The 19990-nt window shown below is 36.5% G+C and overlaps 3 protein-coding genes across 3 annotated transcripts; 1 reads left to right on the top strand and 2 right to left on the bottom strand.

Moving 5' to 3' along the window:
* Nucleotides 1–4042: 4042 nt before the first annotated feature.
* On the top strand, nt 4043–6482 carry LOC117907355 (UPF0496 protein 4-like). The gene is made up of 2 exons (XM_034820864.1): nt 4043–5600; nt 6076–6482. Exon 1 carries the CDS (start codon nt 4301–4303, stop codon nt 5462–5464), a length of 1164 nt encoding a protein of 387 aa, XP_034676755.1. The 5' UTR covers nt 4043–4300; the 3' UTR covers nt 5465–5600; nt 6076–6482.
* A 6584-nt stretch (nt 6483–13066) lies between these two features.
* LOC117905571 (neurofilament heavy polypeptide-like) lies at nt 13067–14764 on the bottom strand. Its single transcript, XM_034818469.1, has 2 exons — nt 14599–14764; nt 13067–14505 (listed from the first exon to the last, which is right to left on the bottom strand). The coding sequence occupies exons 1-2, from the start codon at nt 14714–14716 to the stop codon at nt 13067–13069; spliced, it is 1557 nt and encodes a 518-aa protein (XP_034674360.1). The 5' UTR covers nt 14717–14764.
* Nucleotides 14765–18074: 3310 nt separating this feature from the next.
* Nucleotides 18075–19090, bottom strand: LOC117907574. Its single transcript, XM_034821163.1, has 2 exons — nt 19016–19090; nt 18075–18911 (listed from the first exon to the last, which is right to left on the bottom strand). Exon 2 carries the CDS (start codon nt 18886–18888, stop codon nt 18091–18093), a length of 798 nt encoding a protein of 265 aa, XP_034677054.1. The 5' UTR covers nt 18889–18911; nt 19016–19090; the 3' UTR covers nt 18075–18090.
* Between the last annotated feature and the right edge of the window lie 900 nt (nt 19091–19990).

Genomic DNA, 19990 nt, shown 5'->3' with positions numbered 1-19990 from the left:
TTCTTAAACAAACTCTGATGTATTTAGCCTTTCTCACGGCTCCTTTTGTTCTCATGTTACTTTTCTTATTTTGCATTTCTGGAAAATTTTGGTCATGAATCCATCACCATTTGGCTAATTCAGCTAGTATGATTATTCAATCAGCAGAATTTTGTCTGCATGGAGGAACATTTTGGCTTGCTCTAGAAAATTTGGTTGTATCCTAGCTTTGACATGGCCCAATCTTTCACAAACTTCCATCACTTCTCAACCCACCAAAAAAAAAAAAACCATGATACCCCATGAAATTGGACCAGTGGTTTTCATTCCCAAAGGAAAGTGCAATTAATTGAAAACGGCCAGTGAAAGCCTTTTGGAATGAGCTGTGTACAGCACACACCATTCAATGCCAACAACTTAAATTGCATCCCACTGTCCTCTTAAGGCGGAGGATTCTTGTGGGTCTCCAAGGTAAACTGGGGATGGGGCTGTGTGAGCTTGCCCTAATCTTGTGGTCCTGTGTTGGGTGTTTCAAATTTTGATGAATGGTTCAAAGTCAAGGTCAAAAATCGTGGTAAGGAATTATGTAGGGCATAAAAGAAAAAAAGAAAAATTGGATGTGGGTGTGGGGTTTGGTTGGTCATGTTAGGAGACCTAAGAAAAAAAGGGTCCCATCATTGTTGAGGTCACCAATTTTAATCTATAGGATAACGTCTCACCAACTGCCTTTAAAGATTATCTTATAGGCAATAACTAAAATGCCCTGCCTCCCTTATTTTCTGGATGGCCAAACACTCATATCCCCATCAAATAATCTCATTTTGATTTTGATTTTGATTTTTCCTATTTTCCCAGTTCCAAAACCCCAACACCCAAGTTTGAATATTCAATTCTCCTCCTCCATTGCCCTGCATTCTGAGAACAAGATTGAAGTTGATGCAAATTGAAGAGAAAAAGTGTGATGTCCCACATCGGATAAGGGAGAATGTTCTTGGCGCTATATATGTAGAGGCTCCTCTTAACTAAGAAGACGCGTTTTAAAGCCGTGAGGGCCCCTTTGGGCCCAAAGCGGACAATATCTACATGGTTGGGTGCGGGTCATTACAAAAAGTATCCCCACACTGTGGGACAGTGGCCCAATAATTTGACCCCAATACCCTACAAGAACCCCACAAACACAAAAATACAAAATCAAGTGGGTACCCCACTCTCAAAAGGTTGAGACGTGAAAAGAGGCTTGAGTCCCAAGTTTCAACCCACCACCCATGGGTTAAAAGGGCCAATTTATTAGTGTATATTTTTGGTCCAACCTTGAACATGTGTGAAAATTATTTTCATACTTTGTGAAATAGAATTGGGTTTCTTGCTGCATAGGCCAAGGACATATCCCCTTTATCTAATTGTAGAAAAGAGGCGTGTGGAAAGAGCCAAAAGCTAATTGATTTCACATTGTCCCACGTAGGCCATGGATTTGTATTATACTATATGTCATATTCATATATTTATCTCTACTTCATAATATAAGGACCACAAGTTGAGGGATGTGGGTCCTTCTTCTTTCAGTTCAATGAAATACTTTATGCCCTGATGTTGATGGTTTATTTGGAAGATTTTATTTTCTTCTAATATTTTTGTTTGCGTATTTCTCTAGTATTATTATACTACTTTGTTGAAATTTCTTCAAAGTTGAAGATTTTTATTTTATTTATTTATTTCTTTTCTTAGGGTCAGTTGGGACAAGATAATACATCAGCAGCACATTGTATGATATTTTTTTAATGGGTTCAGGAATACTGGAATAGTAATTCACACGTGAAGATTTGTTTATTTTATTAGACAAATTTAAAAAATGTAAGATTCTCTTATAAACTTTTGTTTTGTCCGGTTGATCTTTGTCTTGAAATAGATCGGTTCAAGACAAAAAAAAAAATGGATATTTAATTTAGACGGGCAAACATATTGATGACGAGGAGAGCATTTTTGTTATGTTATTAGTACTTGTACTTGCTTTGATATTCTGCCAAGTCCAAGGAAGAGTTACGGGGTGTAAAACAAAAAAATATGTTGATTCTGGTTAAATATATTATTAGTAATAGGCATTTTATCAAAGATTCTATTGTATCAATCTATTATTATGTGATTCCTATTGAAGTGGATGCAAAAAGGACAATTACAAATTGGACTCCTCATTCATTAAATAGAGAAAATGACTAAGATTTTATGATTCATTGTCGAACTTATTTCAATTCTAAGATCTTGGATCGAATGGATGAATCAATGTCAATTCCATCTAAGATTTTTTTATTGAATTACTCATTTAATTAGCATTCTCAATATTATGCCTTGAAGAGGACCGAACCTCCCAAAACTAGGAAATTTTTAAAATGTAATTATGAGTTTTTTGTTCTATAGAAAATATTAACTACACTTTTATCAAAATATTTCAGAAAAACTTGAATGTTCTAACTGAGGTATAAACAAAATCTTACTATTTTAAAATTTAAAATTTTAAAGAAGTAAATTAAATCTATATATTTTTTTAATAAAATATTCTATTTGTGTATAAATTTTTTATTTTAAAAATGAAAAATAAGAATATTTTATTATTTTTTTTTTTGAAAAAGGGAGAGAGAAAGAAAAAGAAAAATTGTATTTTCACATATTATTCCCAATTAATTTAACGTGGACAATTATTTATAAATTCCAACCTCTAAAATTTAAATTATTTCAAATATGAAGACATGATTGTTCACATGCGGCATCATCTTTTCAGACTTCTTTTCAGACTTGACAACATAAATTTTATTATTAATAAAAGTATAAATAAGGTCAATTCAATTAGTTTTTTTACTAAAAAAATGAATTGAATCAATATTTAAATAAATCATATTTGAAGTGAAAAAATCAAATCAAATTAAGTTTTTGAGGTCAATTTGAACCGATTTTTGTAAATTGATCTTTGTCTAATTTAATATTTTTTTTAATTATAGATATGTGTTTATTTTGAACTAAAATCTTATTAATTTAAGTTTATATTAGGTCTTAAGTCGATAAAATCGATTTTTACAATTTTCAAATCATATATATGGATTTTAGTTGGTTTGGATGGATCTATAGCTTAAACCCTGAATTATTAGCTTGCTGGTTCCAAATTATCTATAATAATTGGCGTGCTGGTTCCAGGCCTCGAGAGCCGTCAAAATTCTTTTTGCTGGACTGCTGACGGCGTCAATAGACAGGGGTAGTCTGGTCAAATAACACAAAATATAATAATAAGCGTGACGTCATCCTTCTACACTTCCAGAAGAATTGAGGACCGAGTCCCTCACTACCTATTATGCAAGGAATACGCGCCAACGAAGACCCAGCTATAACGTCCACGTGTATCGCTTTCTCCCACTCGGCCACATCACGAATGACTGCTTCTACACACGCCTCACTGTTGTGTGAACTCACCAATCAAATCGATCAAAGGTTCTTGTACACGTGGTCAACCCCATCCATAATACCCCATCACATCGACACGTGTCACTAGGTCCCTCATTATTCTAATTTTCCAAAATCCCTTAATGATTAAAAATAATTAAAAAATATGTATCTCCATTATACCCTTTTATATTAAAAAAATTACAAATTAATGCAATGTCTAGATAAATAGTACGTGTCATAAATCATGATATTTTTCCACAGTATTTAATATATTTTTTCTTTAGAGAAAGTTAGGGATGGAGAAGATGATACTCATATAAAAAAAAATGGTAAATTTTGGAACATTCCAAGGTTTCTCCACGTAGGCATTCTAAATTGACGGCTGAGATGGAGTGCATGAGGAGTTATGGGGTGAAATGTGGGGAGGACGTGTGGGGTGCGTGTTCGCACCGCGTAGGGGCGAGTGAGTATGTTCACTGTTTTGGGGTTAAAAAAGGGGTAAAACAAAAGTAGATTCACTCATATTCCTACTCTCTAAATTTGGAATTAATCAATTAAACAATATTCTCTCAAAAAACGCTTTTTTTTTTTTTTTTTTTTTTTTTGAAATTTCTAAATCCGTATTTTTGGCCATTTCAACAACCATAGAACGCGGTCTTAAATCCCCTAATAAAACCCACTCCCTCTCTTAGGGTTTTCGCAATCCATCGGCCTTGCTTCTTCTCTCTCTAAGTTCTCTCACTGGAGCTCAATAATTGTGTGCTAGGGTTTGGATTTGTGGGTTGTTGTGATCTTCGTCTTGCTGAGTGGTGATTTTGATTTGGCGGTGGAGGGGTGTTGAGAGTGTGGTTGGTGGCTGCAGAGAGGTAGAGTTGAGAGGGTAAATGTGATAATGCCTGCTACGGACTTTCAGGGTTCATCATCGCCGTTCTCGAACATTGGCCGTTCGATCTTGAGCATTCGACGCGATCAGGTCCATTCCATGGAGGGGACTCATGAAGTCACCGGCTTGGAGGTGGAGCTGGAGGCGTTTCAGAGGCAGGTAGCCGACCGGTTTCTGCAGGTGTCTTCGGGGTCGTCGGAGCTTCTGTCGTTGTCCTGGGTCAGGAAGCTTCTGGATGTGTTCCTCTGCTGTCAGGAGGAATTTAGGGTTATTTTGTTCAATAACAAAGCGAGTTTGGGGAGAGCTCCGATGGATCGGTTGATTGGGGAGTTCTTTGAGCGGAGTGTGAAGGCGTTGGATGTTTGTAATGCGATTCGTGACGGAATTGAGCATATTCGCCAATGGCACAAACTTCTGGAGATTGTGCCGTGCGCTTTAGCCAACCAGAGGAGTCTCGGGGAGGGCCAATTCCGCCGCGCCAAGAAGGCCTTGATCGATTTGGCGATCGGTATGCTTGACGAGAGGGACTCCAGCGTCTCCGTGGCCCATCGGAACCGGTCCTTCGGCCGGAATAACGTCAGCCGCGACCACCGATCTTTGGGGCACTTCAGGTCGCTGTCGTGGAGCGTTTCCCGGTCGTGGTCTGCGGCGAGGCAGCTTCAGGCGATTGGGAACAACTTGGCAGCGCCGAGGGCGAATGAGATTGTTGCCTCTCGAGGACTCGCGGTGGCAGTTTTCACAATGAGCTCGGTTTTGTTGTTTGTAATGTGGGCTCTTGTGGCCGCGATTCCGTGCCAGGATCGAGGGCTTCAGGTTCATTTTTCAATTCCCAAGAATTTCAGTTGGGCGGCTCCGATGCAATCACTGCATGACCGGATTATTGAGGAGTCCCGGAGAAGGGACCGGAGGAATGCTTGTGGGCTGTTGAAGGAGATTCATCAGATTGAGAAATGCACCCGACACATGAATGAATTGGCAGACTCAGTTCAATTCCCATTAACGGAGGAAAGGGAGGCCGAGGTGAGACAGAGAGTGCAGGAGCTGGGGCAGGTGTGCCAAACTATAAAGGCAGGATTGGACCCCTTGGAGCGCCAAGTGAGGGAAGTGTTCCATAGGATTGTGCGCAGCCGAACTGAGGGTCTGGACACCTTGGGAAGGGCTAACAATGAGTGATTCAAATTGGTGTAGCCCCAAAATATGGAATTTGCTCATATGTTGCTGATTTTGGTTTTAGAGGAGATGCAATGAAGAGGAAGACTGAAAGAAAAATGAGATGAGAGTTGTACTGAGAAATAAAAAGTTTTAGAAGGTAAATTTCTTGTATTTATCACCATATATTGTGTAAAGAAATTAGGATGTGGTTCGGACCTTTTCAGTCCAAACCTCGTTGTTCAGCTTGTGTTGCTATTTGTATGATCAAACTTCTGATTAAGTTGGATCTCCTTCTTGTAGCTGATTTTGTGTTCATGTTTATAATACTTTTTGTCAATGGTACATATTATTAATCTTAGGAAGACCAAGCTGTCATCATTATTGGTTTCAGTAGCATTTTGGATCTTAATTCAGCATCAAAATGAAAATCATACGGTTGCTTGACAAGAGAATGTTCTTTGCCTGTTAATCTGTTTGAAGAAACACAAGGACTGTAACAAGGTTTCCCAGTCCAATAAACCCTGTTGTGGGTTGTCTGTTGAGCCTGTTCATTTTGTTCATTTGATTGACTAAAACCCCTTTTTTTTCTCTCTGCATGGAGATTCACTAGATTTCATTCCCCCACTTTGCAGGAGACTTATTGCTGGTCGCATATGTTTCACAAAAAATTGGGCCCTGCTGCAGCCTCTCCTCTGATGGAGTATGTAAAAAATTTCTCAAACCTAGCCTCACAATGCAAAACCTCAATCCTTTTTACCAAGAGGAAGCAAGAAGAAGAATTCCCAAATGAAATCCTTCTCTAACTTGGTGTATTCTGAAAACCCCCAAATCCCCATCCTAATGAGAAGGCAGAAAATGTGAATATCTGCTGTCTGCTGGGGACCAAAGAAAATACTGCGGAAGAAGTTGAATTTGTGGTGTTAGGTCAGGCTCCAATTATGCTCTTGACCAGGATTCAATGATTTGTAATCTTGAATATTATGCTATGAAAAGAAAAAAGATTACATCAAGGAAGTATTCCAAGCATACTTTATTTGTATTTTGTGTGCCTCCTTTTTTGCAACAAACTGCTCCTCTTTGCTTTCCTATTAATGGTGTGAACATGAAGGAGACGGTTCCTAGTGGCATAGATAGTAAACAGGTGTGAACTCCTACAATTAGTTTTACTCCTCCAACCACTACATTCCTGTAGAGTCTATTAATTGAACAATCACTGAGATCCTACAAATTCTTTACTGAAGTACAAAATTTGGAGTCTTGTTATGGCAATGCTGTTGATGAACTGGAAGGTGTTGTCTATTTCTTATTAGATGGTGATGAGTTTTATTCATAGGTAATGTTGCAAGTCATTTAATGGTTGCTCCATATGAAGGCTAGATGAGTCATGTGGTCCATGCCCCTTATAAATGCTGATCCCCTTTTCCTCCCCAATAAGTTGGCCCCCCTCTCTTGCTCTATTGATATTTAATCTGTATTCCCCTCTTACCTCTCAGCTGGGATTCCCCCTTTCTTTTTCCTTTTTTTTTCTCTGATTGACTCTGCTGAGATTACTGAAAACAAGCATACTAATTTGTGCCCGTGAGCACTTGAAGCAAAAGGCTTGGTCATAGGCTGCTTTAAGGAATTGGTTGTCCATATTATAATTTTGTCTGTAAGCAGTCTAGTTGTGCTGAGGCGACTTATGGAAGGGAAGCGAGGAGGCAAAGGCTGACTGACACATGGAAGAGACACCTACATTTGTTCCCTTAGAAAAATTTAAAAAAAAAATGCCAAAAATATCCTACATCATTTCATTCCAATGGCTTTTGAAGAAGTCATTATTGGAGCCACTTCCGACCACTCCCTGCATCAACCAGTTCCTGCAAACTGCATTTGGGTCTTTAAACATTATTGATTGTAACTGAAGTGCAGAGAATGGCTGGAGGCCTAAAAACCTTAATGTGTTATTGTAACAACTTGCTTCTTCCCTTGCAGATATTATCTGATTTGGGTCCAATGAGCCCTTTCGGGTGTTAAAACGTGTCATGGATTAGCTTTGATATAACTTGTAATAGACGTACTCCCTCCCATGTAAATTTTATCTGTTCTGAACCTATTAGGTCCTTGCGACTTTAAAACGCAGTTCTTTTATATTGGTAAATTATATGGGTAGTCACTAGTCAGTATCAAAATTGAAGCTAATTAATTTCTGCATTTCAGATCATGCCACTTAGATGTTTCAAATCTTAATGCTCATTCAAAACTCTTTTTTATTCTTCCTTTTGTCACTACATTGGATGGGCAATCCTACTCTACATGGAATCCTTGGGCCTCAATAATGTTCTTCTCCTTTCTCTGTTATAACTACCGTAATTCATGACCACTGGTTTAGGGAACTTCTGCTGGAATCCATCACTGCCCCATCTTTGATTTGGCTGCTGCAGCATGGTTGGCAGAAACAGCAATATCCTTGACACTGCAAAATAATCGTTTGTGCACCAAGCAAGCAAGCTGGGGAGAGGCTGCCAGAGAGCAGAGGCCCTCCTTGCAACAACTTGCTAGCTGTTGCAACATCTAAAACTTTAATTGCTAAAAAGCTTTTCATGTTTTTCTTTTGGTTGGAGTTAAATCCTATATATGTGGCTTGAATGTTTAAAGACTATCCATTTTGGAAGGTCAGTTAGCAACCTGGCCCTGAGTGTAGTATCTGAAAATGACCAGCAGGATGTGACATTTATGATGCTGGATTGAAATTGTCTGCGTCTGTCTTCAACTTCAACCTCGTTAGGATTAAAACCCGGAAAGAATTAAAAACTTGTTTTTCTATCTCATCAGCATGATCTTATTAGCCTTTTCATGCACCTGCAAACTAAATTTGGAATGTGAAATTCACTGGCCTTGTGAATGCTCTTCTTTAGATGTATCTGTGTACTATAATGGAAGTCCTTTACTAAGATCCATGAAGGTTTTCATGGACCTCTCCTTTTCCAAAGAAAACCCGCCCCTATCTCTTTCAGATATGGTCTATACTCTTCTCATTTAATGAAAATGATCAGTTTTCCAGTTCATATATTTAAAGCCAAGTGTTTACTTAATTACAATATCTGCTGACTGACTCCTGACACCACATGAAAATCAGCTCTTTTTTTTTTTCTTTCTATTTAAGTGACATGGGCATGAGTTGGCCCTTTAGCTTTGAAGTCAATGAAAAGATGCAGATATAACATGAGTTAAGATTGTTTTAGAAATAAAAGTTATGCTAAAATATTGTAGCAATGTCATGGGTTGGAATTCTAAAAACATGAAAGGATGCTGGAGTCCCTGTTTTTGAAATGCAAAGCTCTGGGGTTTGGGACACAGAAAGACTACATAGTATCTGAGAAACTTATTAGGTGTATGGATGTATTTCAATCCTTGTAAATTACATGGATATTTGATACAAACATGGAGCTAATAATTCGTTTTTATGCAAATAGGTCACTATGTCAAATCTTAATGGTCATGCAGAGCTGCTTTGTCCTTCCTATCTCTCTACATGGGGTGAACAAGACTACTTTGCCTTCCCCACCGTGACAAAACCATTGAATCCCCATTTCTCAATAATGTTACTCTCTCCTATAACTACCATACTCATTACTAGTGGCATAAGAAAACTCTTGGAGAATCTGTCGCTGTCCCGTCATCAATTTGGCTGGAGTAGCATGGTTGGCAGAAACGGCAACATCATTGAGAATGAAAAGTAACCTTTTATATACCAAACAGGCAACCCGGAGAGGCTATCAGAGCAGTGGCCCTTCTTCCAACAACTTGCTAGCTGTTACAGCTTCTAACATTTTAAATGCTAGAAAGTTTCTATGTTTTTTGTTGGTTGGAGTTAAGCCCCATATATGTGGTCTGAATTGGGAAGGAATATCTATTTTGAAGATCAGTTAACAACTTGGCCCTAAGTGTACTATCTGAAAATGACCCGCATAATGTGACATTTCTGAAGCTTGATTCAAGTTTCCTCCCTCCTCTCCAAACTTCCATGGAAGAAGAACAGAACAAAAAGGAAATCCAGACTGTGAAACATGGTTTTTCCTTAGAAGGAAAAAGTATGAATAAATCAGGAGCATTTGTGGTATCTCTGAATCCCAAGGAAACTGTATGGGTGATCAACCAAACCTTTATTATAGTCTTATTAACTTTTCATGCAGACTTGCTAATGGTTTTCATTATATTCCCAACCCAATGGCCTTCCAAACTGATGACTATTTTTTCAGGTAATTCTACTAATAATGAATCGCCATTGTTCTATGCAGTGTTATTGTAATAAAGAGCACATGCAGAGATATTATGCTAAAACAAATGCACACCAAAAAATCTAATAAAAAGTTTTGGAATAATTTTATAGTACTGGGAATGCCCACTTTTTTCCTTGAACCATGCCCCTGCCCTAAAGAAAACTGGCCCCCCTTCTCTTTTTGATATGATCTCCAATCCGTTTGTCTCATTAAATGTAAATTAAGTTATCAGGTTCCCAGCTTGTATATTTAAAAGTGTGTACTTAGAGTATCTTCTGACTGCCTGTTCACATCCTTTCATGACTTCTCATTGGAGAACAGCAGGAAAAAGGAAAAAAATGAGAGAAAGGGGAAAAGAGTTGGCAGAACTAAAGGAAAATTTTAGCTCTTCAATGACACTAAACAAGTTTTCTGGGAATATTAACTACACAAAGAAAGATGTGATACCAAAAGATGGTAAGCCTCCTTCAAATAAAGAAAGGAAAAGGCATAAAACAAGAGAGCTAGTTTCTCAATATTGATTTCCATTGACATTGCAGGCCAGGGATTTGATTATACAAGCAGGCCTGATGGTGTCTTGACATTGATCCCCGGTGGTCACATTACAATCGTTTCTTCTGTATGATATTAGACCATGGGCATGATTGATACTACATTGGTTCTTAATTACCTTCTCCTCAATGGATGACATGTTGGAAAATTTTGCTGCTGAGCTTGGAGGGTTTTTCATGTTAGTTTTGAAATTATGCTTGGTAAAACTAATTCTTGTTGTTGGATGGATTGGACTTGAGTTCTTCCATGGAAAGGTTTGGAACTTCCTTTCCATTTGTTCACCTCGAAAACATTGTTGAGTGTAGAAATGGCAAACAGAGCAGAAAAGAGATCAAAGAACAAGATGGGATAGTGGGCAAGATAATGAAAAGGGATAAAACTAAAAGATCCCTCTCCTGCAAGCATTATTCGATATCTGCAGGCCAAAAGAACTTCCTTCTATTTCAAATGATTTGTGATTGGAATGACAACAGTACAAATGCTTACTGTCTGGTATTTTAGTTTATGGTAGAACTTGATGAAGAAAGTTTCAAACAGTATCCATGATCCAAAGCATAATGGTCATGCAGATCTACTTTGTCCTTCCTATCTCTCTACATTGGATGAACAAGACAACTTTGCCTTCCCCACTGTGACAAAACCATTGAATCCCAATTTCTCAATAATGATACTCTCCCCTATAACTACCATATTAATTACTAGTGTCTTGAGGAACCTCTTGGTGAATCTGTCACTGCCCCATCATCAATTTGGCTGGAATAGCATGGTTAGCAGAAACGGCAACATCCTGGACAATGAAAATTAACCTTTTATATACCAAACAGGCAACCCAGGAAGGGTGCCAGAGCAGTGGTCCTTCTTCCAACAATTTGCTAGCTGTTACAGGTTCTAACACTTTAAATGCTCAAAAGTTTCTATGTATTTTGCTGGTTGGAGTTAAGCCCCATATATGTGGTCTGAATTGGGAAGGAATATCTATTTGGGAAGGTCAGTTAACAACATGGCCCTAAGTGTACTAACAAAAAATGACTGGCATAATGTGACATTTCTGAAGCTTGATTCAAGTTTTCTTACTCCTTTTCAAACTTCCATGGAAGAAGAATGGAACAAAACAGAAATCCAAACCGTGAAACATGGTTTTTTTCTTAATAGGAAAAAGTACGAATAAATCAGAGGAGCTTTTGTGGTATCTCTGAACTTTCCTTATATAGATGATCCAACTGAATCTTTATTATAGTCTTACTAGCTTTTCATGCAGACTTGCTCATGTTTTTCATTACATTCCCAATCCAATGGCCTTTGTTGAATTCCAAAATGATGGCTATTTTTTTTGGGTTATTATACTAATAATAAATGGCCATTGTTCTGACTGCCTGCTGACACTGCATGGATTCATTTTTCCAATTTGTGTGATGTGAGGGCATGAGTTGGTGCTTTAGATTGAAGTCAATGAAAAGATCCTGATTCATTATGAGCCCCTATTGATGCAGCCACTTGTTGCTATCTACTCGATGAATCCCTTCTGTAACTAACACCCAACTGAAGGAAAAATTCAATTGGGATAGATTGAATTAACAATCCTATACTTAAACCAAAGGCACTAGAAAATCAAGGATGTGAAGTGGACACAATAAGATTGTTTTAGTCTAGAAGGTTATCCACAAAAAGAATTGCAGTGGCCTTATTTGTGGATGTCATGTAAGTGATGCTTAGAGCAAAATTTATACATTTCAGATGCTAAACAGAACAAGAACAGAATGGTTCCACTTCTATATGGGACCCAAGGAATCACCCCCATCCAGGATTGTTTGCTGTAATTCATCATCCAACTATGATTCCACATCCTTTCATGACTTCTTATTGGAGAATAGCTGGAAAAAGGAAAGAATGAGAGAAAGGGGCAAAGAATTAGCTATGCTAAAGGAAAAGTTTACTTCTTCAATGACACTTCCAAGTTTTCTAGGAATATTAACAACACAAAGAGAGATGTGAAACCAAAAGATGTTAAGCTTTCTTCAAATAAAGAAAAGAAAAGACATAAAATAAGAGAGCTAGTTTCAAAATATTTATTTCCATTCACATTGCAGGTTAGAGATTTGATTATACAAGCAGGCCTGATGGTGTCTTGACATGATCCCAGCGGTCACATAACAATCATTTCTTCTATATGATATTATACCTTGGGCATGATCAATACTCCATTGGTTCTTAGTTATCTTTTCCTCAATGGATGACATAATGTAAAATTTTGCTGCTGAGCTTGATGGGTTTTTCATGTTAGTTTTGGAATTATGCTTGCAAAAACTAATTCTTTTTGTTGGATGGATTGGACTTGATTTCTTCCATAGAAAGGTTTGAAATTCCTTTCCATTTGTTCAACATTGTTGAGTGTAGAAATGGCAAGCAGAGGAGAAAAAAGATCAAAGAAAAAGATGCAATAGTGGCTAAGATAAAACCACAAGATCCCTTTCCTTCAAGCATTACTCGATAGCTGTAGGCTAAAAGAACTTCCTTCTATTCCAAATGATTTGTGATAGAAATGACACCAATACAAATGCTTATGATATAACTTGAAGGAAGTTTCGATTAGTATCCATTATGGAAAGCATAATTACCGAAGAAATACAATTGAGAAAATTGATGTTTATACTTCATGCACATTTTTCATAAGAGTATGATTTTATCCTTTATTAATTGGTCACAATGACTTTCTAAAATCATCGACTGGCAAACATGATGGGATAATGCTTTCTACATTTTTCAGTACGAAAAGATAACTGCAAGGAAAACCAGATAAAGCTGAAATCATTCATCTTCTTTTAGGTCGACTGAAGTGAATGACAAGCACTACAATTGATACAAGGATGGCAGATCCTGCAAAGAAACATGGACTACGTAGCCTAAACTTTTTGGGAGGAGCCAATGAGCCCTTTCTGTTATCTACTTTTTCTTCAGGAAGGATTACTGGGTCAATTTCTGCTTGAATTTCATTTCCCATTCCTTGAACTTCTTCAGGATGATCAGGCTTCAGTGATTCAGTTGAATCAGATTCTTGGTCAGATTTGAGCTGGGACAATTCTTGAATTTCTGTATTCAACTCTTGTTGCGACAGATGAGTTTCAACTTCACCATTTTCCTCAGGGGCATTATCTTCTTCGACATGAGCTCGTTGTGTTACTTGAACTGCTTCAACTTTTGTTGATTCAGTTACCTCTGGACCGTGTTGGCACTCCTCTGATTTCTCCTCTGCTGCTGTTCTTTTTGCTTCTAAATCGGAGTCCTCTTTGGCTGGAGTTTCTTCTTTTGATGGCACCTCTCTTTTATTCGACCGAGTATTCTCTTCCTCTGGACGTGTTGTTGTAATATCAGCTGCTTCTTTCTTGAGCATAGCTTCTTTTACTTGTTCTGGTTCATGTTGGGGTAATCTTCCCACATCCTCATCAGTTGCCTTCACTTCTTCCCTCCTTTCTTCCATTTCCTGCTCATTCTTTCTAGGATTCTCTCTTTCATCAGCTTCTTTTTGGGAGATAGGTTCCTTTACTTGTTCTGGTTCATGATGGTGCAATCTTCCCACGTCCTCATCAGTTGCCTTCGCATCTTTCCTCTCTTCTTTCATTTCCTGCTCGTTCTTTCTAGGATTCTCTCTTTCAGCAGCTTCTTCTTGGGGGATAGCTTCTTTTTCTCGTTCTGGTTCATGTTGGGGCAGTCCTCCCACAACCTCAGTGGCCTTCACATCTTTCTTCCCTTCTTTCATTTCCTGCTCACTCTTTCTAGGATTTTCTCTTTCCGCAACTTCTGCCTTGGGGATAGCTTCTTTTACTTCTTCTGGTTCATGTTTGGGCACATCTTTCTTCCCTTCTTTCATTTCCTGCTCATTCTTTCCAGGAATCTCTCTTTCAGGAACCTTGACAAGTACAGACGGAGTCCTTCTATCGCTCCTCCTACCAATCTCCTCTTCTTTCACTTCCTCAACCCCAACCCCAACCCCAACCCCACTAACTTCTGTAACCGATTTAGGCATGAAAATCCACAAAACCGATTCCTTTTCATTGAACTTGGCCTTGATTTGATCCAAAACAACCCCATCTGGAATCCAAAAGACCTTTCTGAATTTCGTAACCTGAGGCGTTGCCCTGAAGCCTATCCTCCGGAACGGTTGCAAACTAGTACTTCCTACCTTCTCCCCACTGACTGCAATCTGAGTCCCATCTTCGTTTTTATCGATCTTGAGTTTCTCCTTCTGATATCCTACATTTATTCATGAAAACACATCAAATATCAAAGACATATTACACAAAAATACATAAATGGAGAGAATTAAAGAGATTGAGAGAATAACACCTTTGAGAATGGCAACGAGGATGAAGAGGGTGTCAGTTTCTGTAGACAAGAAAACAGGGTCCTTGGTGATGGGAGGAAGGTTGGTGGGGGTGATGTTGATTTCCAATTCAACCTCCATGTTTGATGGGTGGATGATTGTGTTGAAGAGTGGGGAGGAAGATTAAATACTGGAACAATGAGCATGATGAGTAAAGCACGTATTCATTTCTTGTTCATTTGTTATTTACATTTAAAAGTCGGTTACTTCTGTTATTTGCCCTGGCGGGAAGCGGCTTTCATCTCTTTTGATGCCCTAGGCAACGGCAAGCTCCGACGTATGATAAACAAAGATGCTATGTTGTAGGAACAAGTATAATCTAAAGGTGATCGAAGCCCACTCCCTCAAAGCTACGAATATTTGAGAGTTTTGGCTCCTCGTAAAAAAAAAAAAAATCAAAACAAAACAAAACAACCCACAAATGCTAATTTTGTTATAAAAAAAAAGTTTAATATTTTTAAAATTAGATCATACCAATATTTGTGTTACAAGTGTTATGCATTTGTGTCGTATAAGAATTCTATAATAAAAATAATGGTATTAGAGATGCCTTTTACACCCATCGACGTTCAACAAATCATACTGGTGTATTAATATCATAAGGTTTGTTTATGACATTAAATATGCTAGGAAGTATAACACAATAACCTAAAACAGTTGGTTTTATAAAATGTACAAAATTTTCTAAATTAGGTCTTATTATAATGTGTCATAACATTACGATAATGCCTTTATAATAAAAATTAGTAATGTTAAAAGACGTCTTTTTATACCTCGTTTATATTCAATTGTTATTTACGTGTCATCGATTATTTTCTGAAATACATGATACTAAAAAGAAATTTAATTTAATTTTGAATTGAATTACACCATTTAATTCCAAAATTCATTTGGCATAGAGCACACCAACTTTTGGCATTTTTTCATGATTTTCAAGCTCGCAAGGAGGGCTCCCTAGCCCAATCATTTTCACAATACAAATTTTGTAATAAAAAATTTAACTAACACAATGAGAAAGTCAATGGATAAATTCTCATATACCCAAAATGAACATAAGACATTTTAAATCAATGAAAAAGGGATTTCTTAGACAATAAATAAATAATTTACAAAGAGAAAGATATTAACATAATTTTTTATCATGAGACCTTATAAATTTTGATTATTCTTCTTATTCTTCTTTGTTTTGCATTCTCATCCTAATTCGATGACCTTTTTTCTCTTTTGGGTAAGATTTTAAATCTCATATATCATTCTACTTTATTACTTTTATTTCCTCATCCATAACATCTTTTCATTTTTTTTTTTGTCCCATATTGCTTCTTCAAAATATATTGGTTCACAATTCATAAAAAGCAAAAATAAAAAAAATAAATAAAAAAGTTCAACTATTTTGATTTTTTATTATCTCGCAATTCTCTCATATACTCCTCAAACATAGTGTTCTTTTTCATGAGTTTTTCAATGAAGATAATATAGTTAGAAGAAGTGACGATGAAGGTTGATCTCTTGTAAGCTCTCTTATTTGTTTTTCTTCTTCAAAGACGGGAGAAGTATCAAGTTACCTTCTTGGGTACCCTAGTTTCATGCCTTTTTCTTCATTAAACTTAAATTTTCTTTTAGAGGTGACTTTTCCATTTCTTAGATTATATGAATTTTAGCATTTGGAGCTCGGGTATAATCCATGAAAATATATTTTTTACTCTTATTATTTGAATTTGCCACTTTTGATGTGGTATATAAACATATGCAAAGGTTCTAAACACTCTCAAATATGTAATACTCGGTTTTTTTTTCTTCATTCCAAACTTCTCTGTGATGCTTTATTCCATATACTTGGCTTAGGAGAACTATTTGACAAGTAAACCACACAATCAACTCAAAATTCTTTAGTCATTTTCTTTTTTTTTTAATATGCTTCAAATTATGTCAATAATAATACTATTTTATTTCAACCACTTCAATTTGTTTGTAAAGAATATGGAACTATTAAAAGATGATAAATCCCATGATTTTCATAACATTTTTTAAATTCTTTTTACGAATACGCCTTTTTTATATAGGATCTTATTACCTTTATATTGTAGTCACTTTCTTTTTCAACAAGTGTTTTAAATTTCTTAGAAGTACTAAACCCTTTGAATTTTTTCTCTAAAAGATACACCTAAGTTTAATATTAAATTCATCAATAAAGAGTACAAAATATTTATTTTTACCATAATAATTTGGATAAATTAAGTTGCATACATTCTAATGAATGAAATTTAGAGACTTCTTTGCATTTATAGTTGCTTCTTTTAGACACATGTTTTTTAAGTAGTTAAGCATTTTTCACATAATTAATTAATTTAAGTGATATGCATTGGGCAATCTTGTTACCATTCCAATCCTTCAAAATTAAGATGTCTAAATCTTAAGTGTCAATTTCAAAAGGGATCATTGACACAAGATTGTAGGTATTTTACAACATTATTTTGAATGTTTTTTTTTTTTTAAATTATTATTATTATTATCTTCCACCATTCTTTTTTAATTATCATGCAATTTTTTTTTATAGATACTCACACTTAACAAAATAAAAATATATAATAACAAAAATATAAAAACTTATAGAATTCAACTAATTAAACAAATGTAGAAATTAATTAACCACTTTTATAAACTAAATCAAATTCCTTGTTTTTTGTTTTAAAAAACTATTTTTTAAAATATCTTGCCAAACACTCTAATTTTTAAAAAATTCTATAAAACTGTTTTTTGTTCTTTATTTTGAAAACAATTTTTAAAAACAAATTTTAAAAAACACCGTCAAAACGGACCCTTAAGTTTTTGAAATGATTTTTAAAATCATTACCTTCTCAACGTAAGTCTCTAAAAAAATTTATTTTTATATCTTACATAAAAAGAAAATTACTATTATTTTCTAATTTTAAGAATCAAAAATAAAAAATAGAAAAAGTATCCGAATGAATAATAAATTAACCACTCAAAATAAAAAATATTCAAACCCACCTTTTATCAATTATAGACCTTAGAGAACGCTATTACACACAAACTAGATACTAGATACACAATATATACAATATACACAATTTGTATTAACAAATAGAGAAAACATTTTGATAAAGGAATTATTCCATCCACTTGAAAGGTGCCAAACAGGGCCATGGCTTTAGGTTATTGCTGAAAATGGACCTTGATTGGGCCGAGTTTGGGTCCAAAATGGAGTGGGCTAAGCCCATTTGGAAGCCCAAAAAGACTGGAATAGATCCAAATCCTAAAAGCTATTTTAGATTCAAACCATAGTTGATAGTTCCGGCTGCACATTAGCCTCCTCATTTCAGCTGCAAATAGCCCCACCTCCACTGTGTTTCCTCCCAACCAATCAATCTATATTTATTTATGATCAGTAAGAAAAGGGAAAGAAAAAGAAACCAAATAAAGTTGAAATCAATTCATTTTCTTTTAGGTCGTCTAAAGTGAATGACAAGCGCTACAATTGATACAAGGATGGCAGATCCTGCAAACAAACATAGACTACATGGCCTACACTTTTTGGGAGGAGCCAAAGAGCCGTTTCTGTTATCAACTTTTTCTTCAGGATGATCAGGTTTCAGTGGTTCTGTTAGATCATTTTCTTGTTTAGGTTTGAGCTGCGCCTGGGCATTATATTCTTCAACCTGAGCTCGTTGAGTTGCTTGATCTGCTTCAACTTTTGTTAATTCAGCTGCTTCTGGACCCTGTTCACACCCCCCTGCTGCTCTGGTTTTTGCTTCCAAATCAGCATCTTCTTTGGCTGGAGTTTCTTGGGTTGATGGCAAATCTCTTTGATTCAGCTGATGGGTAGGCTCTTCCTCCGGATGTGTCATTGTCACACCAGAAGCTTCTTCCCGTTCATGTTGGGGCACATCTTTATTCCCTTGTTCCATCTCCTGCGCATTCTTTCTAAGCTTCTTTGTTTCAGGAACCTTGTCGGGTACAGGCCAAGTCGTTCTATGCCCCCTACGAATCTCCTCAACCCTATCCCCTCTAACCCCTCTAACCGATTTAGGCATGAGAACCCTCAAAACCGATTCTTCTTCATTGAACTCGGTCTTGACTTGATCCAAAACAACCCCATCTGGAATCCAAAAAAATTTTCTGAATTTGATAACGCCAGATGCGGCCTGGACCTCCACTGATACCCGCACCCAAAGCCTGATTGCCTTCTCCCTTCTGTCTGCAGTCTGGATCGGTTCTCCACTTATCAGCATCCTGATACTCGGCACCTGATATCCTTCATTTATACATGACAATACATCAAATATCTAAAATATATTACACAATTAAATATCAAATATGTATGTAAAGAGAATTAAAGAGAGAGTGAGAGAAGAACACCTTTGAGATTGCAAGTGAGGATGAGGTGGGTGTCAGTTTCTGTAGACGAGAAAACGAGATCCTCGGGATTTTTGACCTCCATGTTTGATGGATGATTGTGTTGAAGAGTGGGGGAGGGAGACTAAATACAGGACCAATGTGCAGGGTGGAATGAGTAAAGCACATATTCATTTCTTGTCCATTTGTTGTAATTAAAATTTGAAAGTTGGTTTTACTACTTGCTTTGGCGGGAAGCTAACGTCTCATTGGATGCCCTGGGTAACCCCCAACCTAGAATCATGGATCGGCTCTCCTGGGTTGCGGCTTGTGAAGGTGAAAGTGAAGATATATACTTGATCTGATGAAGAAATTCATGAGTTGGAATGATGGAAAACAAAGAAAATGTAAGTAAAAAAAACCCGGATATTCCTTCACCTTTTTATGAAAAATAAATATGTTAGTGTCTGAGGCCATGATATTGAAATGGGCTTTTGCCTGAAAAAGGATTCATGTCGGCACAATAAACTCACTTGTAACAACAGTGAGAAGTAGTCTTACCATTTGAATTATGATTGCAATATGTTCTTAGTTTGTTTATGAGAAAGCAACTGAAGAGAGAAGTTCAACTATTTTGATTTTCTATCATCTCATAAATCTCTCATATACTCCTCAAACATAGTGTTCTTTTCCTTGAATTTTTCAATAAAGATGATATAGTTAGAAGTTAGAACTTCATGATTAGATGGAAGTGGTGATGAAGGTGAAAAACTGATTTCTTGTAAGCTCTCTTATTTGTTTTTCCTCTCTAGAGATGGGAGAAGTATCAAGTTACCTTCTCGAGTACCCTAGTTTCATGTTTTTTCTTATTGAACTTGAATTTTCTTCTAATGATGATTTTTCCTTTTCTCATGACTTTTAGCATTTGGAGCTTGAGTATAATCCACATGAAAATATATTTTCTACTCTTATCATTTGAATTTGCCACTTTTGATTTGG

The sequence above is a fragment of the Vitis riparia genome, chromosome 18 (assembly GCF_004353265.1).
Source record: "Vitis riparia cultivar Riparia Gloire de Montpellier isolate 1030 chromosome 18, EGFV_Vit.rip_1.0, whole genome shotgun sequence".
Taxonomy (NCBI): Eukaryota; Viridiplantae; Streptophyta; class Magnoliopsida; order Vitales; family Vitaceae; genus Vitis; species Vitis riparia.
The sequence above is the reverse complement of the archived record's forward strand: the minus strand, read 5'-3'. Positions and strand labels throughout refer to the sequence as shown.

What these genes read in the sequence shown, in the direction of transcription:
- LOC117907355 (XM_034820864.1), top strand. Translation starts at nt 4,301, where the DNA reads ATGCCTGCTACGGACTTTCAGGGTTCATCATCGCCGTTCTCGAACATT.
- LOC117905571 (XM_034818469.1), bottom strand. Translation starts at nt 14,716, where the DNA reads ATGGAGGTTGAATTGGAAATCAACATCACCCCCACCAACCTTCCTCCC. An exon ending in CCTCGTTGCCATTCTCAAAG is followed by an intron (nt 14,506 to 14,598) that starts GTGTTATTCTCT and finishes GAATAAATGTAG; the next exon opens with GATATCAGAAGGAGAAACTC.
- LOC117907574 (XM_034821163.1), bottom strand. Translation starts at nt 18,888, where the DNA reads ATGCTGATAAGTGGAGAACCGATCCAGACTGCAGACAGAAGGGAGAAG.